The sequence below is a fragment of the Somniosus microcephalus genome, chromosome 1 (genome assembly GCF_052327205.1).
Source record: "Somniosus microcephalus isolate GS21.2 chromosome 1, FLI_Smic_1.0, whole genome shotgun sequence".
Lineage (NCBI taxonomy): Eukaryota > Metazoa > Chordata > Chondrichthyes > Squaliformes > Somniosidae > Somniosus > Somniosus microcephalus.
The window spans coordinates 178,483,838-178,500,259 of record NC_140987.1 but is presented as its reverse complement, the minus strand read 5'-3'; the positions used below and the strand labels follow the sequence as shown (position 1 = coordinate 178,500,259).

Below are 16,422 nucleotides of genomic sequence, written 5' to 3'. Positions count from 1 at the left end.
CCGATTGATGACTGTATCGGTGCCATTTCCTGCTCTCGCCCTGAACTAGACAATTTCATTCACTTTGCCTCCAATTTCCACCCTTCCCTCACCTTCACTTGGTCCATCTCCGACTCTTAATAATCATAATCGTAATCAACTTTTATTGTCATTGTTAGTGCACAAGTGCAGTACAACGAAATGTAAGCTTGTGGCTCCCGAGAGTGTACATTTAGATTAAGACATTTAAACATTCAACATTCATTTGGCTTGTAATACATTTAACATAACCATAATAAAGTGCATTGGCAGATGTGCAGGCTTTAGAGTTTATTTGTGGAGTTCAGTAGGATGACAGCCCTGGGAAAGAAGCTGTTCCTAAATCTGGTCGTTCGGGTGCGAATGCATCTGTAGCGTCTCCCAGATGGCAGGAGGGCGAACAGACTGTGGCTGGGGTGGGTAGGGTCTTTGATGATGGTCCGTGACCTCCGTAAACAGCATTTCTGGTATATGTGCTCTATGGTCGGTAGCCGGGTGCCGGTAATGCGTTGGGCAGTTTTGACTACCTGCTGCAGGGCTTTCCGGTCATAGTAGCTACAGCTGCCATACCATACTGTGATACAGTTCGTCAGGATGCTCTCTATTGTGCAGCGGTAAAAGTTAGAGAGGATCAGGGGTGACAGGTTACATCCCTTCAGCCTCCTTAGGAAATATAGGCGCTGCTGGGCCGCCTTCACCAGAGAGGAGGTATTGAGGGACCAGGAGAGGTCTTCCGTGATGTGGACTCCGAGGAACTTAAAGCTGTCCACCCTTTCCACCACAGCCCCATGGATGTGGATGGGGGTGTGACTTCTGCCTTTAGACTTCCTGAAGTCCACAATGATTTCTTTGGTTTTCTTGATGTTAAGGGCCAGGTTGTTATCGGCGCACCACTTCACGAGATGCTGGACCTCCTCCCTGTAGGCTGACTCATCGTTGTTGGTGATCTGGCCTACTACCGTGGTATCATCCGCAAACTTGATGATGGTGCTGGAACCATGAACAGCCACACAGTTGTGGGTGAAGAGGGAGTAGAGGAGGGGGCTCAGCACACATCCTTGTGGGGCCCCCGTGTTCAGGCTCGGGGGTGGGGGGAGGTGTGGTTACCTAATTTGACAGACTGGGGTCTGTTTGTTAGGAAGTCCAGGGTCCAGTTGCAGAGGGAAGTGTTCAGGCCAAGAGTGGAGTTTGGTGGCCAGCTTGTTGGGGACGATAGTGTTGAATGCTGAGCTGTAGCCTATGAACAGCATTCTGATGTAGGTCTCTTTACCATCTCAGTGATTCAGTGCAGAGTGTAGAGCAGTTGCGATTGCATCCTCCGTTGATCTGTTTGCACGATAGGCAAACTGGTGTTGGTCAAGAGAGGCGGCAACACTGGCTTTGATGTGAGCCAGGACCAGTCTCTCTCAACACTTCATTATGATGGGTGTGAGTGCTGACTGACAACCAAAAACTCCCATTCCTACTGGGGGAGGAGAGAAGCTGTGTAACACTGGCGGCACACTATGTTACAGCTTGCCATGAACAGAGAGACAACCAGTAAACTAAGACGAGTATATATAAACAAGGCGAAAATATATTTATAAACTCAAGGATATACCTGTTTATACACTGTATGAATGGAACCGCGTTTATGTGTTCAACCATAAATGTATTTTGATGCTTTGGCAACATAAGATGTACCTTATCATGCCAATAAAGCGATTTGTATTGTATTGTATTGTATTGAGTGCGACAGGTCGATAGTCGTTCAGGCACGTCACAGCCATTTGCTTTGGCACAGGAATAATGGTAGCGGTCTTGAAGCATGTAGGGACTACTGCCTGGGCCAATGACAGATTGAAGATGGTGGTGAAGACATCAGCCAGCTGATCACATTCCTTGAGTACCCGTCCAGGGATGCTATCCGGTCCAGCAGCCTTTCGTGTGTTCACTCCGCATAGAACACCCCTTACGTCGGAGGTCGACAGAGTGAGCACCTGGTCTTCCGGGGGTGGTAAGGCTTTGGTAGCTGGCTCCCTGTTGTCCCTGTCGAAGTGAGCGTAGAAGTTGTTAAGCTCCTCCGGAAGGGAGGCATCGCTAACCGGTGGGCTGGTGTTTTTGCTCTTGTAGTCCGTGATGGATTGGATGCCTTGCCACATGCGCTGGGGGCCTGAGTTGTTGTGGAAATGATCCTCTGTCCGCAGTGTCTGTTTCCTTTTGGCAGTCCTGATACCCTTTTTTAGGTTGGTCCTAGCTGCACTGTAAGCCGCCGCATCGCCAGATTTAAATGCTTCCCTTCCTCGACTTCTCCGTCTCCATCTCTGGGGATAGGATATTGACCAACATTCACTACAAGCCCACTGACTCCCACAGCTACCTGGACTACACTTCCTCCCACCCCGCCTCCTGTAAGGACTCTATTCCATTCTCCCAGTTTCTCCGTCTCCGCCGCATCAGCTCCGACGAGACCACCTTCCACACCAGTGCTTCCGACATGTCCACCTTTTTCCTCAACCGAGGATTCCCCTCTACCGTGGTTGACACGGCCCTCGACAGTGTCCGTTCTATCTCCCGCACTCCTGCCCTCACCCCTGCCCCTCCCTCCCGTAACCACGATAGGGTTCCCCTTGCCCTCACCTTTCACCCCACCAGCCTCCACATTCAACGGATCATCCTCCGCCATTTCTGCCACCTCCAACGTGATCCAAACGCATCTTCCCCTCCCCTCCCCTTTCAGCATTCCGCAGGGACCGCTCCCTCCGAGACGCCCTAGCCCACTCCTCTATCACCCCCAGCACCCCTTGCCCTTCGCCCGGCACCTTCCCGTGCAAGCGCAGGAGATGCAACACCTGCCCTTCTACCGCCCCTGCCCTCCCCTTCCCACTGTCCTGGGCCCCAAACACCCTTCCAGGTGAAACAGCGATTTACTTGTACTCTTGCAATCTAGTATACTGTATTCGCTGCTCACGATGTGGTCTCCTCTACATTGGGGAGACCAAACGCAGATTGGGTGACCACTTTGCGGAACACCTCCGTTCAGTCCGTATGGGTGACCCCGAGCTTCCGGTCGCTTGTCATTTCAATTCACCGCTCCATTCCGCGGCCTCTTGCATTGTTCCACCGAAGCTCAGTGTAAGCTCGAGGAACAGCACCTCCTCTTCCGATTAGGTACTTTACAGCCTTCCGGACTCAATATCGAGTTCAACAATTTCAGATCATAACCTCGGCTGCTATCATTTTTATATATTTTTTATCCACACTTTTGGTTTGTGCCTTTTCCTTTTTTTTTCTCTCCCACACGGCAGCTGTCTTTCATTCTGCCAGCGTATTTCGCGCTTCATCTAGAGCCATCCTTTGTCTCTTTACTTGTCCTATTACCATCTCGTCTCGCCTTGAATATCTCTTAATGTCTCCTCACCCCTCCCAGACCTTCCCTTTTGTTCTTTCATCCCCTCCCCCATGTCCCAGCCCCCAAACTTGCTGCCTAATCTGTTTCATTTCCTGCTTTTTTTCTCAGTCCTAACGAAGGGTCTTCGACCTGAAACGTTGACGCTGTTTCTCCACTGATGTTGCGTGGCCTGCTGACTTTTTCCAGCGTTTTCTGTTGTTATTTCGGATTCCCAGCATCCGCAGTATTTTGCTATCATATTCTGGTCACTATTACCTATATGTTCCCCTACATTTACTTCTCTTATCTGCTCTGGTTTATTCCCCATTACTAGATCCAATAATGAAACCTCTCTAGTTGGGCTTTTTACATATTGGGTTAGAAGGGAGTCCTGTACACATTGTAGGAACTCCATTCCCTTATCCCCTTTACATACCTCTTCTGTCCAATTAATATCGGGGTAGTTGAAATCCCCCATGATTATTATTCTATGTTTTTTACTCATTTCCATAATTTGTCTGCATATTTCTTCCTCTACCCTCCCTTCCACTATTAGGTGGTCTGTATACTAAGCCTATTCGTATGATTGATCCTTTATTATCTTTTATCACAGCCCGCTAGGGCAGCGAATTCCAAAAATTCACAACCCCCTGAGTGAAGAAATTCTTCCTCATCTCAGTCTTAAATGGCGTACCCCTTATCCTGAAACTGCTCCCTAGTTCTAGACACTCCAGCCAGGGGAAACAACCTCTCGGCATCTGCACTCTCAATCCCCTTCAGAATCTTGTATGTTTCAATGAGATCACCTCTCATTCTTCTAAACTCCAGACAGTGTAGGCCCAATCTACACAATCTCTCATCATAGGACAGCCCTCTCATCCCAGGAATCAATCCAGTGAACCTTTGTTGCACCGCCTCCAAGGCAAGTATATCCTTCCTTAGATAAGGAGACCAGAACTGTGCACAGTACTCCAGGTGTGGTCTCACCAAGGCCCTGTACAATTGTAGCGAGACTTCCAACCCCCTTACAATAAAGGCCAACATGCCATTTGCCTTCCTTATTGCTTGCTGTACCTGCATGCTAGCTTTCTGTGTTTCTTGCACGAGGGCACCCAAATCTCTCTGAACACCAACATTTGAAAGTTTCTCGCCATTTAAAAAATATTCTGTTTTTCTATTCTTCCTACCAAAGTGAATAACCTCACATTTCCCTACATTATACTCCATTGCCACCTTACTGCCCACTCACTTAGTTTATCTATATCCCTTTGCAGCCTCTTTGTGTCCTCCTCACAGCTTACTGTCCCACCTAGCTTTGTATCATCAGCAAACTTGGATACATTACACTCGGTCCCTTCATCTAGGTCATTAATATAGATTGTAAATAGCTGAGGCCCCAACACTGATCCTTGCGGCACGCCAGTAGTTTACAGCCTGCCAACCTGAAAAAGATCAGTTTATCCCTACCTTCTGTTTTCTGTCCGTTAACCAATCCTCTATCTATGCTATTATATTACCCCCAACCCCATGAGCCCTAATCTTGTGTAATAACCTTTTTATGTGGCACCTTATCGAATGCCTTTTGGAAATCCAAATATACTACATCCACTGGTTCCCCTGTATCTAACCTGCTAGTTACATCCTCAAAAAACTCTAATAAATTTGTCAAACACGATTTCCCTTTCATAAACCCATGTTGATTCTGCCTAATCATGTTATGATTTTCTAAGTGACTTGATACCACTTCCTTAACAATGGATTCCAGCATTTTCCTGACGACTGATATCAGGCTAACTGGCTTGTAGTTCCCTGTGTTTTTTCTCTTTTCCCCCCCCTTTCTTGAATAGCGGTGTTACATTTGCGACCTTCCAATCCAGCTGGGATCATTCCAGAATCGAGGGAATTTTGGAAGATCAAAACCAATGCATCCACTATCTCGTCAGCCACCTCTTTTAGAACCCTAGGATGTAAGCTGTCAGGTCTAGGGGACTTGTCGGCTTTTAGTCCCATTAGTTTCTCTAGCACTTTTTCTCTACATACATTAATTATGTTAAGTTCCTCACCCTCAATAGACCCTTGGTTCCCCACCATTTTTGGTATGCTTTTTGTGTCTTCTACTGTGAAGACAGATACAAAATATTTGTTTAATGTTTCTGCCATTTCCTTATTCCTCATAATTTCTCCTGTCTCAGCCTCTAAGGGACTAATGTTTACTTTTGCTACTCTTTTCCTTTTTACATACTTGTAGAAACACTTACAGTCTGCTTTTATATTTCTTGCTAGTTTTCTCTCATTCTATTTTTTCCCTTTTTATCAATTTTGGCTTACTACTATTTGCAACATTATAAGCTTCTTCTTTCAATCTAATGCTATCCTTAACTGCTTTAGTTAGCTACGGTTGGATCACTTTTCCCGTGGATTCTATTTTTGTCTTGCTGTTATCTGCGTAATTTTTTTCTACTGCCATTATGTTATCCCAATAAGTACCACCTGATGTGACAATCTCAGCCTTTGGATGCACTGCTCTTCTGAGAGGTCAAGGAAGCTGAGCCTCCGTACACCCAGTTGTGTGGGTAGTGTCTCCTACGAACTCGACCCCTCTTACTCCCCTCTCTGTTGTCCACCTGCAGCTACCTCCACAGCACACCCTTGCTGCTGTAGCTGCTGATTGTCATCTGAAGTCCAATCTAAAGCAGCCATGTCACCACCAGTCCTGATGCTCTCTGTGTTAACACCCCCAAACTGTACACATCAGTCTATCACACCAAGTACTCTCTCCAAACCATTTCCCAGAGGGAACTGAGAAAGCAGCTGTGAGCACTGAGCCTTTATTCATATCTGGACTCTTGACCTTTAACCATCTCGCCTCCGTTTCACTGAGGATTGTTCATTTCAAATAGTTGCCAAAATCTCAGTAAAGGAGCCTCATTTAAATATTATAATGACAGACCTGCCTCTCCAGAGTGGGTTACTCGGATGTCCCAATATCCACCACAGTGGGGGTATCTAGAACTAGGGCATAGTTGCAGAATAAGGGGTCGAGATGAGGATGAATTTCTTCTGAGGGTCGTGAATCTTTGGAATTCTCTACCCCAGAGAGCTGTGGAGGCGGAGTCATTGAATATATTCAGGGCGGAGGTTGACAGACATTTGAACTACAAGGGAGTAGGGTTGTGAAGGGGTGGAAAGTTTCCGGGAAATTTCCGGAAATTTTCCACGGGGAGATTATTTTGGGAATTTTGCCCAAAAAAGCACATGCTAGCATTTTTTTTTTGTATTTTTCTTTTTTTTTTTCCACAGGTCCTCTCTTAAAATTCCATCTCTTAGTAATTTTAATTATTAAGGAATTTCTTAATCAATATATGTTTATCTTACTTGGCTTGTTTTAATAATTACAAGTTTTGTGTGTGACTGTGAACAAATGTGTCCTGATTGGTTGGATGAGTGATTAGCTCCCTCTATTGGTGATGTAGCGTCGTGCGTGCACAGGTCATGCTTCCATCACATGAAGCATCAGGAAAAATTTACTCACCCTGTTGCAATCGTGCTGATCGACCGCAGTTCGACAGAGACGAATGCCCTTTATTTCTCTGCATAGAACAATGCCACATTTACCGTCGGATGTGTGGAAGCATTTTACCCCAGGCATTAAAGATGGAAAGACTGTGTACATGTGCAAACACTGTACAAAGCCATATGTAAAGAATGCCACAAAGATGCAGCAGCATTTATCCAAATGCAACAACTTTACTCAAAGCTCACAGCAGTCAGCCCAGAGTTCCTCTGCTATTCAAGAAGCTGATGGTTCACATTCAGCATCAGGCTCCTTATCAGCAACCCCTGGCCCACTTGGAAGGTTTTTTGATACAATGGATAAGCATAGCCAGAAGAATGCAGATGAGTGCCTTGCTTGAGCTGTATATGCGACAGGCTCACCCCTCATGCTCACAGCCAATGTGTACTGGAAGAGATTTTTCAATGTTATTCGCCCTGCATACTGTCCTCCCACCAGACATGCTTTGTCTACTTATTTGCTGGAGGCTGAGTATAACAGAGTCCAAGGAAAGCTCAAAGAAACAACAGAGATGGCAGACTGTTGCAGTTATCTCAGATGGGTAGTCAAATGTACGAGGGTAGGGCATTATAAACTACATCGTCTCCACTCCTCTCCCAGTGTTCTTCAAGAACACAGACACAAAAGACAACAGACACACAGGCACATACATTGCTGATGAGCTGAAAACGGTCATCAACGATCTTGGATCACAAAAGGTCTTTGCAGTAGTTACTGACAATGCTGCGAATGTGAAGGCTGCTTGGGCTCAAGTGGAGGAGGCCTACCCCTCATATTATGTCTATTGGGTGCACAGCTCATGGGCTCAACCTGCTCCTCAAGGACATCATGGGTTTGAGAACCATGGAAACACTGTACAAGAGAGCCAAGCAAGTTGTTAAGTATGTCAGGGGAAAACAGGTAGTTGCAGCAACCTACAACTCCAAGCAAACGCCAAAGAACAAGAACACCACACTGAAGCTGCCCAGCAACACTTGATGGGGTGGCATTGTCATAATGTACAACAGCCTTCTGGAGGGTAAGGAGTCACTGCAAGAAATGGCAATATCCCAGGCTGGGGATATGGAAACCACCATCAAGAAAATACTGCTGGATGATGTGTTTTGGGAGAGAGTGGTTAGCAGCCTTAAACTACTCTCACCAGTAGCATCTGCAATTGCTCAGATTGAAGGAGATGACGCTGTCTTGTCAGATGTTCTCAGGCTTTTTGCTGATTTAAAAGAACAAATCAGCATTGTCCTACCCACATCCCTGCTGCTCAAAGCAGAGGAGAAGGCAATTGTTCAATTCATACAGACATGTCAAGAATTTTGTGTCAAGCCGATTCATGCTGCAGCATACATGCTGGACCCAAAGCATGTTGGGAGACCAATACTTTCTGGAGAACAGATCAGCAGCGCTTAGTGTGATTTCTACCCTCTCACGCCACCTCAATCTGGATGTGGGCAAAGTTCTGGGAAGTCTGGCAAAGTTCTCTACCAAGCAAGGTCTTTGGAATGGGGGTGGGATATGGGAATCATGCAAGCATATCAGTGCACATACCTGGTGGAAGGGACTTTGTGCATCTGAGGCCCTGTCACCTATTGCATCGGTGATACTCCAAATCCCACCTTCATCAGCGGCCTCTGAGCGAAACTGGTCACTTTTTGGGAATAAGCATACAAAGGTGCGCAACAGGCTGACTAACAGGAGAGTGGAGAAACTGGTGGCTATCCGGGCGAACCTGCAACTTATTGAGCCAGATACAGAAGTGTCCACCACACAGCTAGACAGTGACACAGAGGAGGAAATGGACACGTCAAAGTCAGAGAATCCGGAGGAGCAATGAAAAGTAGAAGATTCAGAAGACTCGTGAGTAGAAGACTCAAAGGGACAAAATAAGGACAAATTACAGGCTAAATAAGCTGAGACTTATTTTTTGTGGGGTTCAATAAAGTTCAAAATTATAACCTAAATAAAGTTTTGAAAGCCTGTTTTTATTTGTATGGAACAGTATGTCTATTTTGATGACAAAGATAATATAAGGGTCATAGACAAAAACCATCTGTGCAAAAAAAACTCAAAATTCCCATGGAAAGTTTCCTCTTTTAAAAATTCCCGGAATTTTGCAACCCTACAAGGGAGTCAAGGGGTATGGGGAGAGAGCGGGAAAGTGGTGTTGAGGCCAAGATTGGATCAGCCATGACCTTATTGAATGGCGGAGCAGGCTCGAGGGGCCGATTGGCCTACTCCTGCTCCTGTTTCTTATTTTTTAAAAAAGAGAAAATTCCTCCCAGTGTGTATGTGAAAAAGATATAACCTGTCATGTGGTAGATGGATTAATATTTGAACAAAAATGTGTTTAATGCTCTTTGACTGTGTTATTTCTCTTTTCTTCTCCCTGTTTAGATTTTTTGAACTCTTTGAAAAATATAGTGGCTACAAAGCAGGAAAAATAAAGCTAAAGAAGCCAATGCAACTACAGGCAAGTTTTTACTTCCTAACTTTGTAGTAAAATTTGAAATATACCAATCCTAGTGCATCGACATTAGGTCTTTCACAAATGTTAGAGCTGCATTAGTGACATTGAGGTGAAGAAGCAACCTTCCCAGAATATTTAACTTCAGACGTGCAGCACTTACCATGCTCTTCCACATGCAGGCCACCTTTCACTACTTCACAACTACCTTGCACTATGTGCTGATAAACCATCCAGCCTTTGCAACTATACAGGAAACTTTGTTATATCCGGCACCAACGGGACCGAGCTGTTGCCGATCTATCAAAACTGCCGGACATACAAAGTTAATGTTGAAGCATACGGAGGTTTTCATCTCCGTATCTGACAACAAACACTGTTGCTTAGCAACAGCTTGTAAACAGTCGGCCCGTACCTTGGAAGCGTCTTTGTAGCTTAGCAACAGCTTCAGAGAGACTTTCCAGAGCCCGACTGTTGAAAACAAAGCCACGAGAAGAAAAAAAACGTAACTAAACGGCTCCTGATTTCTGCCGGTAGATCGAGGTTTCTGGACATACAACCTCCGGATAAACCAAAGTTTCCTGTACCTTCAAGGTCCAGCACTCAGCAGCAAACAATAGTGCCACTTGGACATTAGCCTCATGCACTTTATTTTGCACATCACATGTGTATTTTCTTCTCCAGAGTGATTCCATAATCTGTCACGTCATTTCCACCCAGGATTTCTCTTTGGCTCCTTCTTGCACCCCTTTTCCTGGTTTAAAAGTTCCAAGGTGATCTACCAAAATAAAAATGAGCTCTTAAGTTCAGCTGAGGTTGTTGATGCTGATTTTTATGAATACTAGCAGATCTCCTGTTGTGTTACTTATAGTGAGTCAAAGGTTTTAAAGGAACCGAGGTATTATGTGAACCATTATTACCAGGAACACTGAATTATCAGCATAGGGGGTGGCCTTGCAATCTAGCAGCTTTGCAGTTGGCTCCCAGGATTTTGGAGCATGGGGCGGGGGCTCCCAGGGTTCAAGAAGTACTGGACAGGAGGTTTTAGGAACATTGGGGCATATCATGGGATCTGGGGCCATTGGGGATGGAGTTCTCAATGTCTAGGAGAATATGGGGTGGTTGTAGGGGATTGTGAACTCAAAAGGTTGGAGGATTGAGGAATAGGGGAAGGGGACCTTGAGCTTCAGCAGGATGTGGGAAGGAGCTTTGGACTATTGGGGTTGCTGGGATCTGTCAGTTCTGGGATAGCTAAACACCCTTGTAGGGACAGGCGGGGAACCCAGGGTAATGAGACCCAAATGACTGTTGGCCCATTTTGAGCCATCAGGCCCTCTCCCCTTTTTGCATTGTCAGCTATTTTTATGTTCTTGATTTCAAGCGTTTAAGTGAAAAATTTCTTCTTGTTATAATTATGGATAGAAAATCATGGGTTGGGGTGTGCAAATTCCTGATATGTACTCGTGCCATGCACCAGGAATGAGAAACTGGAAAATGTAATGCACTATTAATGAGTTTGCTGATTTTATACAGTCTTTAATAAACATATTTTTAAAAACAATACTTATACCCTATAAAGCACTCAAAGTTAATAATTTATGCATTTTGAGTTATTTTATATCTTTTAAAAAAGCACTAAGCCATAAAGATGGTTCAGGAGAGATTTGCTTTTTTAGTTAATTTTTTTTAACCAGCAACAAAAAAAACACCAACAGCTATCACTATAACTACTCTCATAAGCTGCTTTTTTCTAAGTTCATAACATAAAAGCATAATTGTAATACATTTATATAAATTCATCACTTGCCTGATATAAAAGCTTTGTGAATTCATTCTCCAATTTCTTTCAAAATCTTTTGGGAAAAGCAAAGAAGTCCACATGCTCCCAGGATGATGCGACACACCGCTCTACCTTTCAAACCCTGTTGATGCACAGACTTCATGCTGGGATATTCTGAACACTGCACATGCTCCGAATGTGGTTCACAGCTCGCGCTCTCTCTCTCAGCTGTTGTGGGGTAAAATATAACCAATTTTGAGACAGCCTGAGGTCTTCAAGTTAAAAGCTTTATTGAAGGCATTAAAAAACACAAAAGACAAACTCGGTGGATAAACCTATAATACGGAATTTAAAAAAAAATAATAATTTTGTTTAAAACCACTATCTGGTGGCCAGAGCATGGAACTGTAGTGTCATAGGCTGTCACATTAATGGGAAAATCCTACTAAAAACGTAATGGAGCAAGTGTGGTCAAAATTAATTTTGGAAAAACCCCAAAACACAAATATGATTATCGAATGGAGAGATGACAAATATATATAAATAAATAATCTTTTGTGAGTGAGCTGGAATTTGAAGGCAGTTCTAAAATATTTTTCCACTGACCTTTCAGGAAGTCTTGGATATTGCAAGGCATCTTTTGGCAGAACTGGGCCAGAATAATGACTCCGAAATAGAAGAAAGTAAATCAAAACTTGAACAACTGAAAACAGTGCTCGAGATGTGAGTACTAGCGTCACAGAAATTCTACTCTTTGATATGTGATAATACCCATTTGTTTATATAAAAAATACTCGAAAGAATATGATTTATTTAATGTCATTGGCCCGGATTTTGCGTGGAGAATAACTAAGGCTAATGGTGTTCGCTGTTATTACGGAGATAAGCAGGCAGCAACTTCCGGTGTCCCCACAAGCACATTTAAACATGGAAATCTGGAAGTTGCTGTCGGAGATACCCCACTCCTCCACAGGGTGCGCTGTAACAGTCCTCGCCAATAGACTCGGCATTGAAAGACATGCAGTGGTATGAAATTGGGGTACTTGCCCACTAGTTCCCCACTAATGATACCAGAAAAAGTTAGGGCTGCTGCATTCAGGAGTAAGGTCATTTTTAACAGCATGATAATTGATAATTACTGCCAAATAATCTCACTGGCCCTGAAAATTTAATTTTACAAGTGTGGAGTCTCATTCCTCCAGGAAAAACTTGAAGAAAGTTAAATAGATCCAGGTCTCGCTCCCTGTACACACAGGAATTTATAAAAATTAAAGTATAATTCATAATCCTATCTGTCCTTCCCAATCTTTATTTTGCATTCTGTACATGATTTAAATCTAATTTATGCTTCCTGGTTTAGACTCTGCGGGGGCTAAATTGGATAGTCCCTGAAAATGGGTGCTGGGATCGCAATGCACGAATATTTTAAATGCAGGTAGCATGCCATCTTCATGCCACCTGCTCATTAGCATGATTTCTGCGTGGAGCCAGTGCTAACCGCTCTGTTCATAGCCTGCACGAATCCGCAGTGGGCCCAGAATCGTAACTTCCTAGCGCTGCTTAAAGCTGGATTGCATCTCTTAAAGCAGAGGTGCATTGTGGCTGGAGCAGGTGCTGGGAGTCATGCAGGATGTGAATCTGACCTAGGAAGTGAAGAATGGCACATCATGGGAGAAAGTGGGCTCCAAGGATTTCCAACGTTCCACTGGAGATCTTGGTGGAGAAGATGGAAAGGAGGAGAGATGTCCTGTATTTGCAAGGTGCCAGGAAACCCTCCAGACACTGTCAAAATGCAGTGGGAGCAGATAGCCGTGGAGGTCACTACCAGGAGGCTAGGCCAGAGGACCTGGATGCAGTGGTGCAAGAATTTCACTGACCTCACACGAGTGGTCAAGGTCAATGAATGCATCTTCAAATGCCATATCCCACAAACTGCACCACTAGCCTCAGTCACTCCTCAATTCACCATACCCCTATCGCTCAATGACCAACAATCTCTATCAGCCAGAATTAATTCCTAACATTCGTAAGCTCCACCGCACCCTCACGCACTTAGCACTGCTACAAGCCTCTCACCCACATCTCATTGCTTGCACACACTATCCGCTATTCAACCATGACAGTCACATCACCCAAACAGATTCCACGACACTCGCTGACACACTTCCCTCTTTCTTCCACTCTTCCTCGCTCTTCCAGTAGTTTGTTCTACTCTGCATGGTCTCTGCTCATTCTCTCAGTCATGATCAATGCCAAGAGGAAGCCCTACTAGGCCACTCATGTCTGGGAGCGACTGGTTTGAGCAGAAGCCTTAGTCAGGAAAGCGTCCTTCAGCACGTGCCACACCACTCCCTGTAGACTTTGCAACTTGAAACAACTATAGAAAGGAAAGCCCCAAACACTTGTAGAATTATACCAACAGACACGAAAAAATCAACCAGCATCTAACCTGTAAGTAGTTGACGATCTGTTTTAAGTAGAGCTGGTGGGGGGTCCTTTATGCTGCTTAACGTGTATTCAGCTGTGTGAGATTAAGAGAGGGCATTGTTTGGAGCGTGGAGCTCCAAAATGACAGCACTGGCGTCAATTCAGCATTGCACGCTGATTGACGTCATGATCTGCCTGCTCTGCATACTTGCGGCGGACGTTGGCTGCACGCATGCTAAGGCCTTCGCCAATTTGGCGTCTGGCGTAATTAACGACATAAGAGTGCGCAGATGTCATTTTGGTCCCCAAAAGGCACCCGTAGCGCCCAAACAACGGGTGCTACGAAGCCCAATTTTGCACCCTGCGTGTCTCTGTGAGGATTCTGGTTGAAGAGCCTCGCTGTTTCTGGCCCTGCTCACAAGTGCCTCAGATGTCTCATAGAGGGTGCCGTGCTGGTTCAGACACAAGATTAGAGCAAGCTTCCACTCAAAAGCCCGCAAAAACTTTGTGGGCAGTTGTCAGCGAGTAGAACGGCGAGTGCCATTCCTTCGCCGCTGATCACAAAATCCGGGCTAATATCTATAGTACTGTGCTGTCTGATGTTAAACAATGAACTCTTTCTGCGGTGGTTATAAAATGTTTGTTTTTCCCATTCATATAATTTATAATATTGTCAGTTGGAGTCTTTGAATTGTTATGAGGTTTTTAGTGTTCTATTTCACTGGATTGAAAGCTGACCCCAATGTCAGGGTAAGCAATCAACTTTAGAATAACCCTAAACTTCTGCCCCTCATGTCATCATCAAGCACTCTCACTTCAGGGATAACATGGCCATTGCAGAGTTTTAAGTTTCCCCAACACCATGCCTCTGTCCCAATCTCATATCAACCCCTCCTACAGCATTAGTGTGGCACTTCTGCATTTCTCGCTCACTAGCCATCCTATGGCTTCTCTGTAATATTGCCAACAAATTTGCCCACTGAGGATAAGATTGTCTAAAGTAATTTCATGTAGGACCCTTACAGTCAGTAAATAGGAGACTTTTGTCTCTCAGTCTGGGCTGAATTTGAACCCACAAGTGAAAGGACAGTTTCTAAGCCATTACACCGTCCAGTCCCATGTCCTAGAATTTAAACATGGAACTGTACACATTGTCTTAATTAGATGGCTGTAGGATCATTCTAAACATAATTATTCTACCAGTAGCCAATATGTTATGTGCTTAAAAATCACAAATTTTGTCATATTTATAAAAAAGCAATAGATTACAATTAACTGAACAATGCTGATTGTTTCAAATATGAACTGACAGGTAAGAAAGCCATCAATGAAGAACTAGCGAACAGCAAAGAAAGTTAACTAGCAAGTAGCATAGGAACAGGAGTAAGCCATTCAGCCCCTCGAGCCTGCTCCGTCATTTAATGAGATCATGGCTGATCTGCGACCTAACTCCATATACCCGCCTTTGGCCCATATCCCTTAATACCTTTGGTTAACAAAAAGCTATCAATCGCCGATTTAAAATTAACAATTGATCGAGCATCAATTGCAGTTTGCACAAGAGCGTTCCAAACTTCTACCACCCTTTGTGTGTAGAAGTGTTTCCTAATTTCACTCCCGAAAGGCCTGGCTCTAATTTTTAAACTAAGCCCCCCTAGTCCTAGAATCCCCAACCAGCGGAAATAGTTTCTCTCTATCTACCCTATCTGTTCCCCTTAATATCTTGAAAACCCCTTAACCTTCTAAATTCCAGGGAATACAACCCTAATTTGTGTAAACTCTCTCCTCGTAATTTAACCCTTGAAATCTGGGTATCATTCTGGTAAACCTACGCTGCACTCCCTCCAAGGCCACTATATCCTTCCTAAGGTGTAGTGCTCAGAACTGCTCGCAGTACTCCAGGTGTGGTCTAACTAGGGTTTTGTATAGCTGCAGCATAACTTCTACCCTCTTTTTTATTCTAGTCCTCTAGATATAAAGGCCAGCATCCCATTCGCCATTTTGATTATTTTCTGTACCTGTTTGACATTTTAACGATCTATGTACCTAAACTCCCAAGTCTCTTTGGACCTGCACTCGGCTGCCCATGTCCTAACTTGCATCAAGTCCTATTCACCTATCACCCCTGCACTTGCTGACCGACATTGGCTTCCGGTTTAGCAATGCCTCGATTTCAAAATTCCCATCCTTGTTTTCAAATCCTTCCATGGCCACGCCCCCCCCTCCCTCCCCCGCATCTCTGTAATCTCCTTCAGTCCCACTGCCACCCACCCACCCCCCCCCCCTGAGATACCTGCGCTCCTCAAATTCTGCCCTCTTGAGCATCCCTGACTCTAATCACTCAACCATCGGTGGCCGTGCCTTCAGCTGCCTTGGCCCTAAGCTCTGGAACTTCCTCCCTAAACCTCTCCGCCTCTCTACCTCTCTCCTCTTTTAAGATGCTCCTTAAAACCTACCTGTTTGACCAAGCTTTTGGTCTTCTACCCTAATTTCTTATGTGGCTCGGTGTCATTTTTTTTGTCTTGTAATACTCCTGTGAAGTGCCTTGGGATGTTTTACGAGGTTAAAGGCACTATATAAGTACAAGTTGTTGTCAGGAAATTGCTAGAGTCTATAATTAACAACAGATGTTAGGCTAACTGGTCTATGATTCCCTGGTTTCCCCCTCACCATTTTTAATTAGCAGAAGGATAATTAGTAATACTGCTCAGACTATTTTTTGAAAGTGTTTTCATCCACCATGTTGATTTTTCAGTAACCTGAGGCAGTAGTATTGAAAATAAAATAGCTAACAT

General features: G+C 44.5%; 1 protein-coding gene across 1 annotated transcript in view; it reads left to right on the top strand.

Annotated features, from left to right (window-relative positions):
- ppip5k2 (diphosphoinositol pentakisphosphate kinase 2) overlaps window positions 1–16,422 on the top strand; it is a 207,207-nt gene that overhangs the window by 65,964 nt on the left and 124,821 nt on the right. The window contains 2 exon segments of the mRNA XM_085987698.1: window positions 9,351–9,426; window positions 11,814–11,923. Coding sequence (XP_085843824.1) covers window positions 9,351–9,426; window positions 11,814–11,923 — 186 coding nt within the window.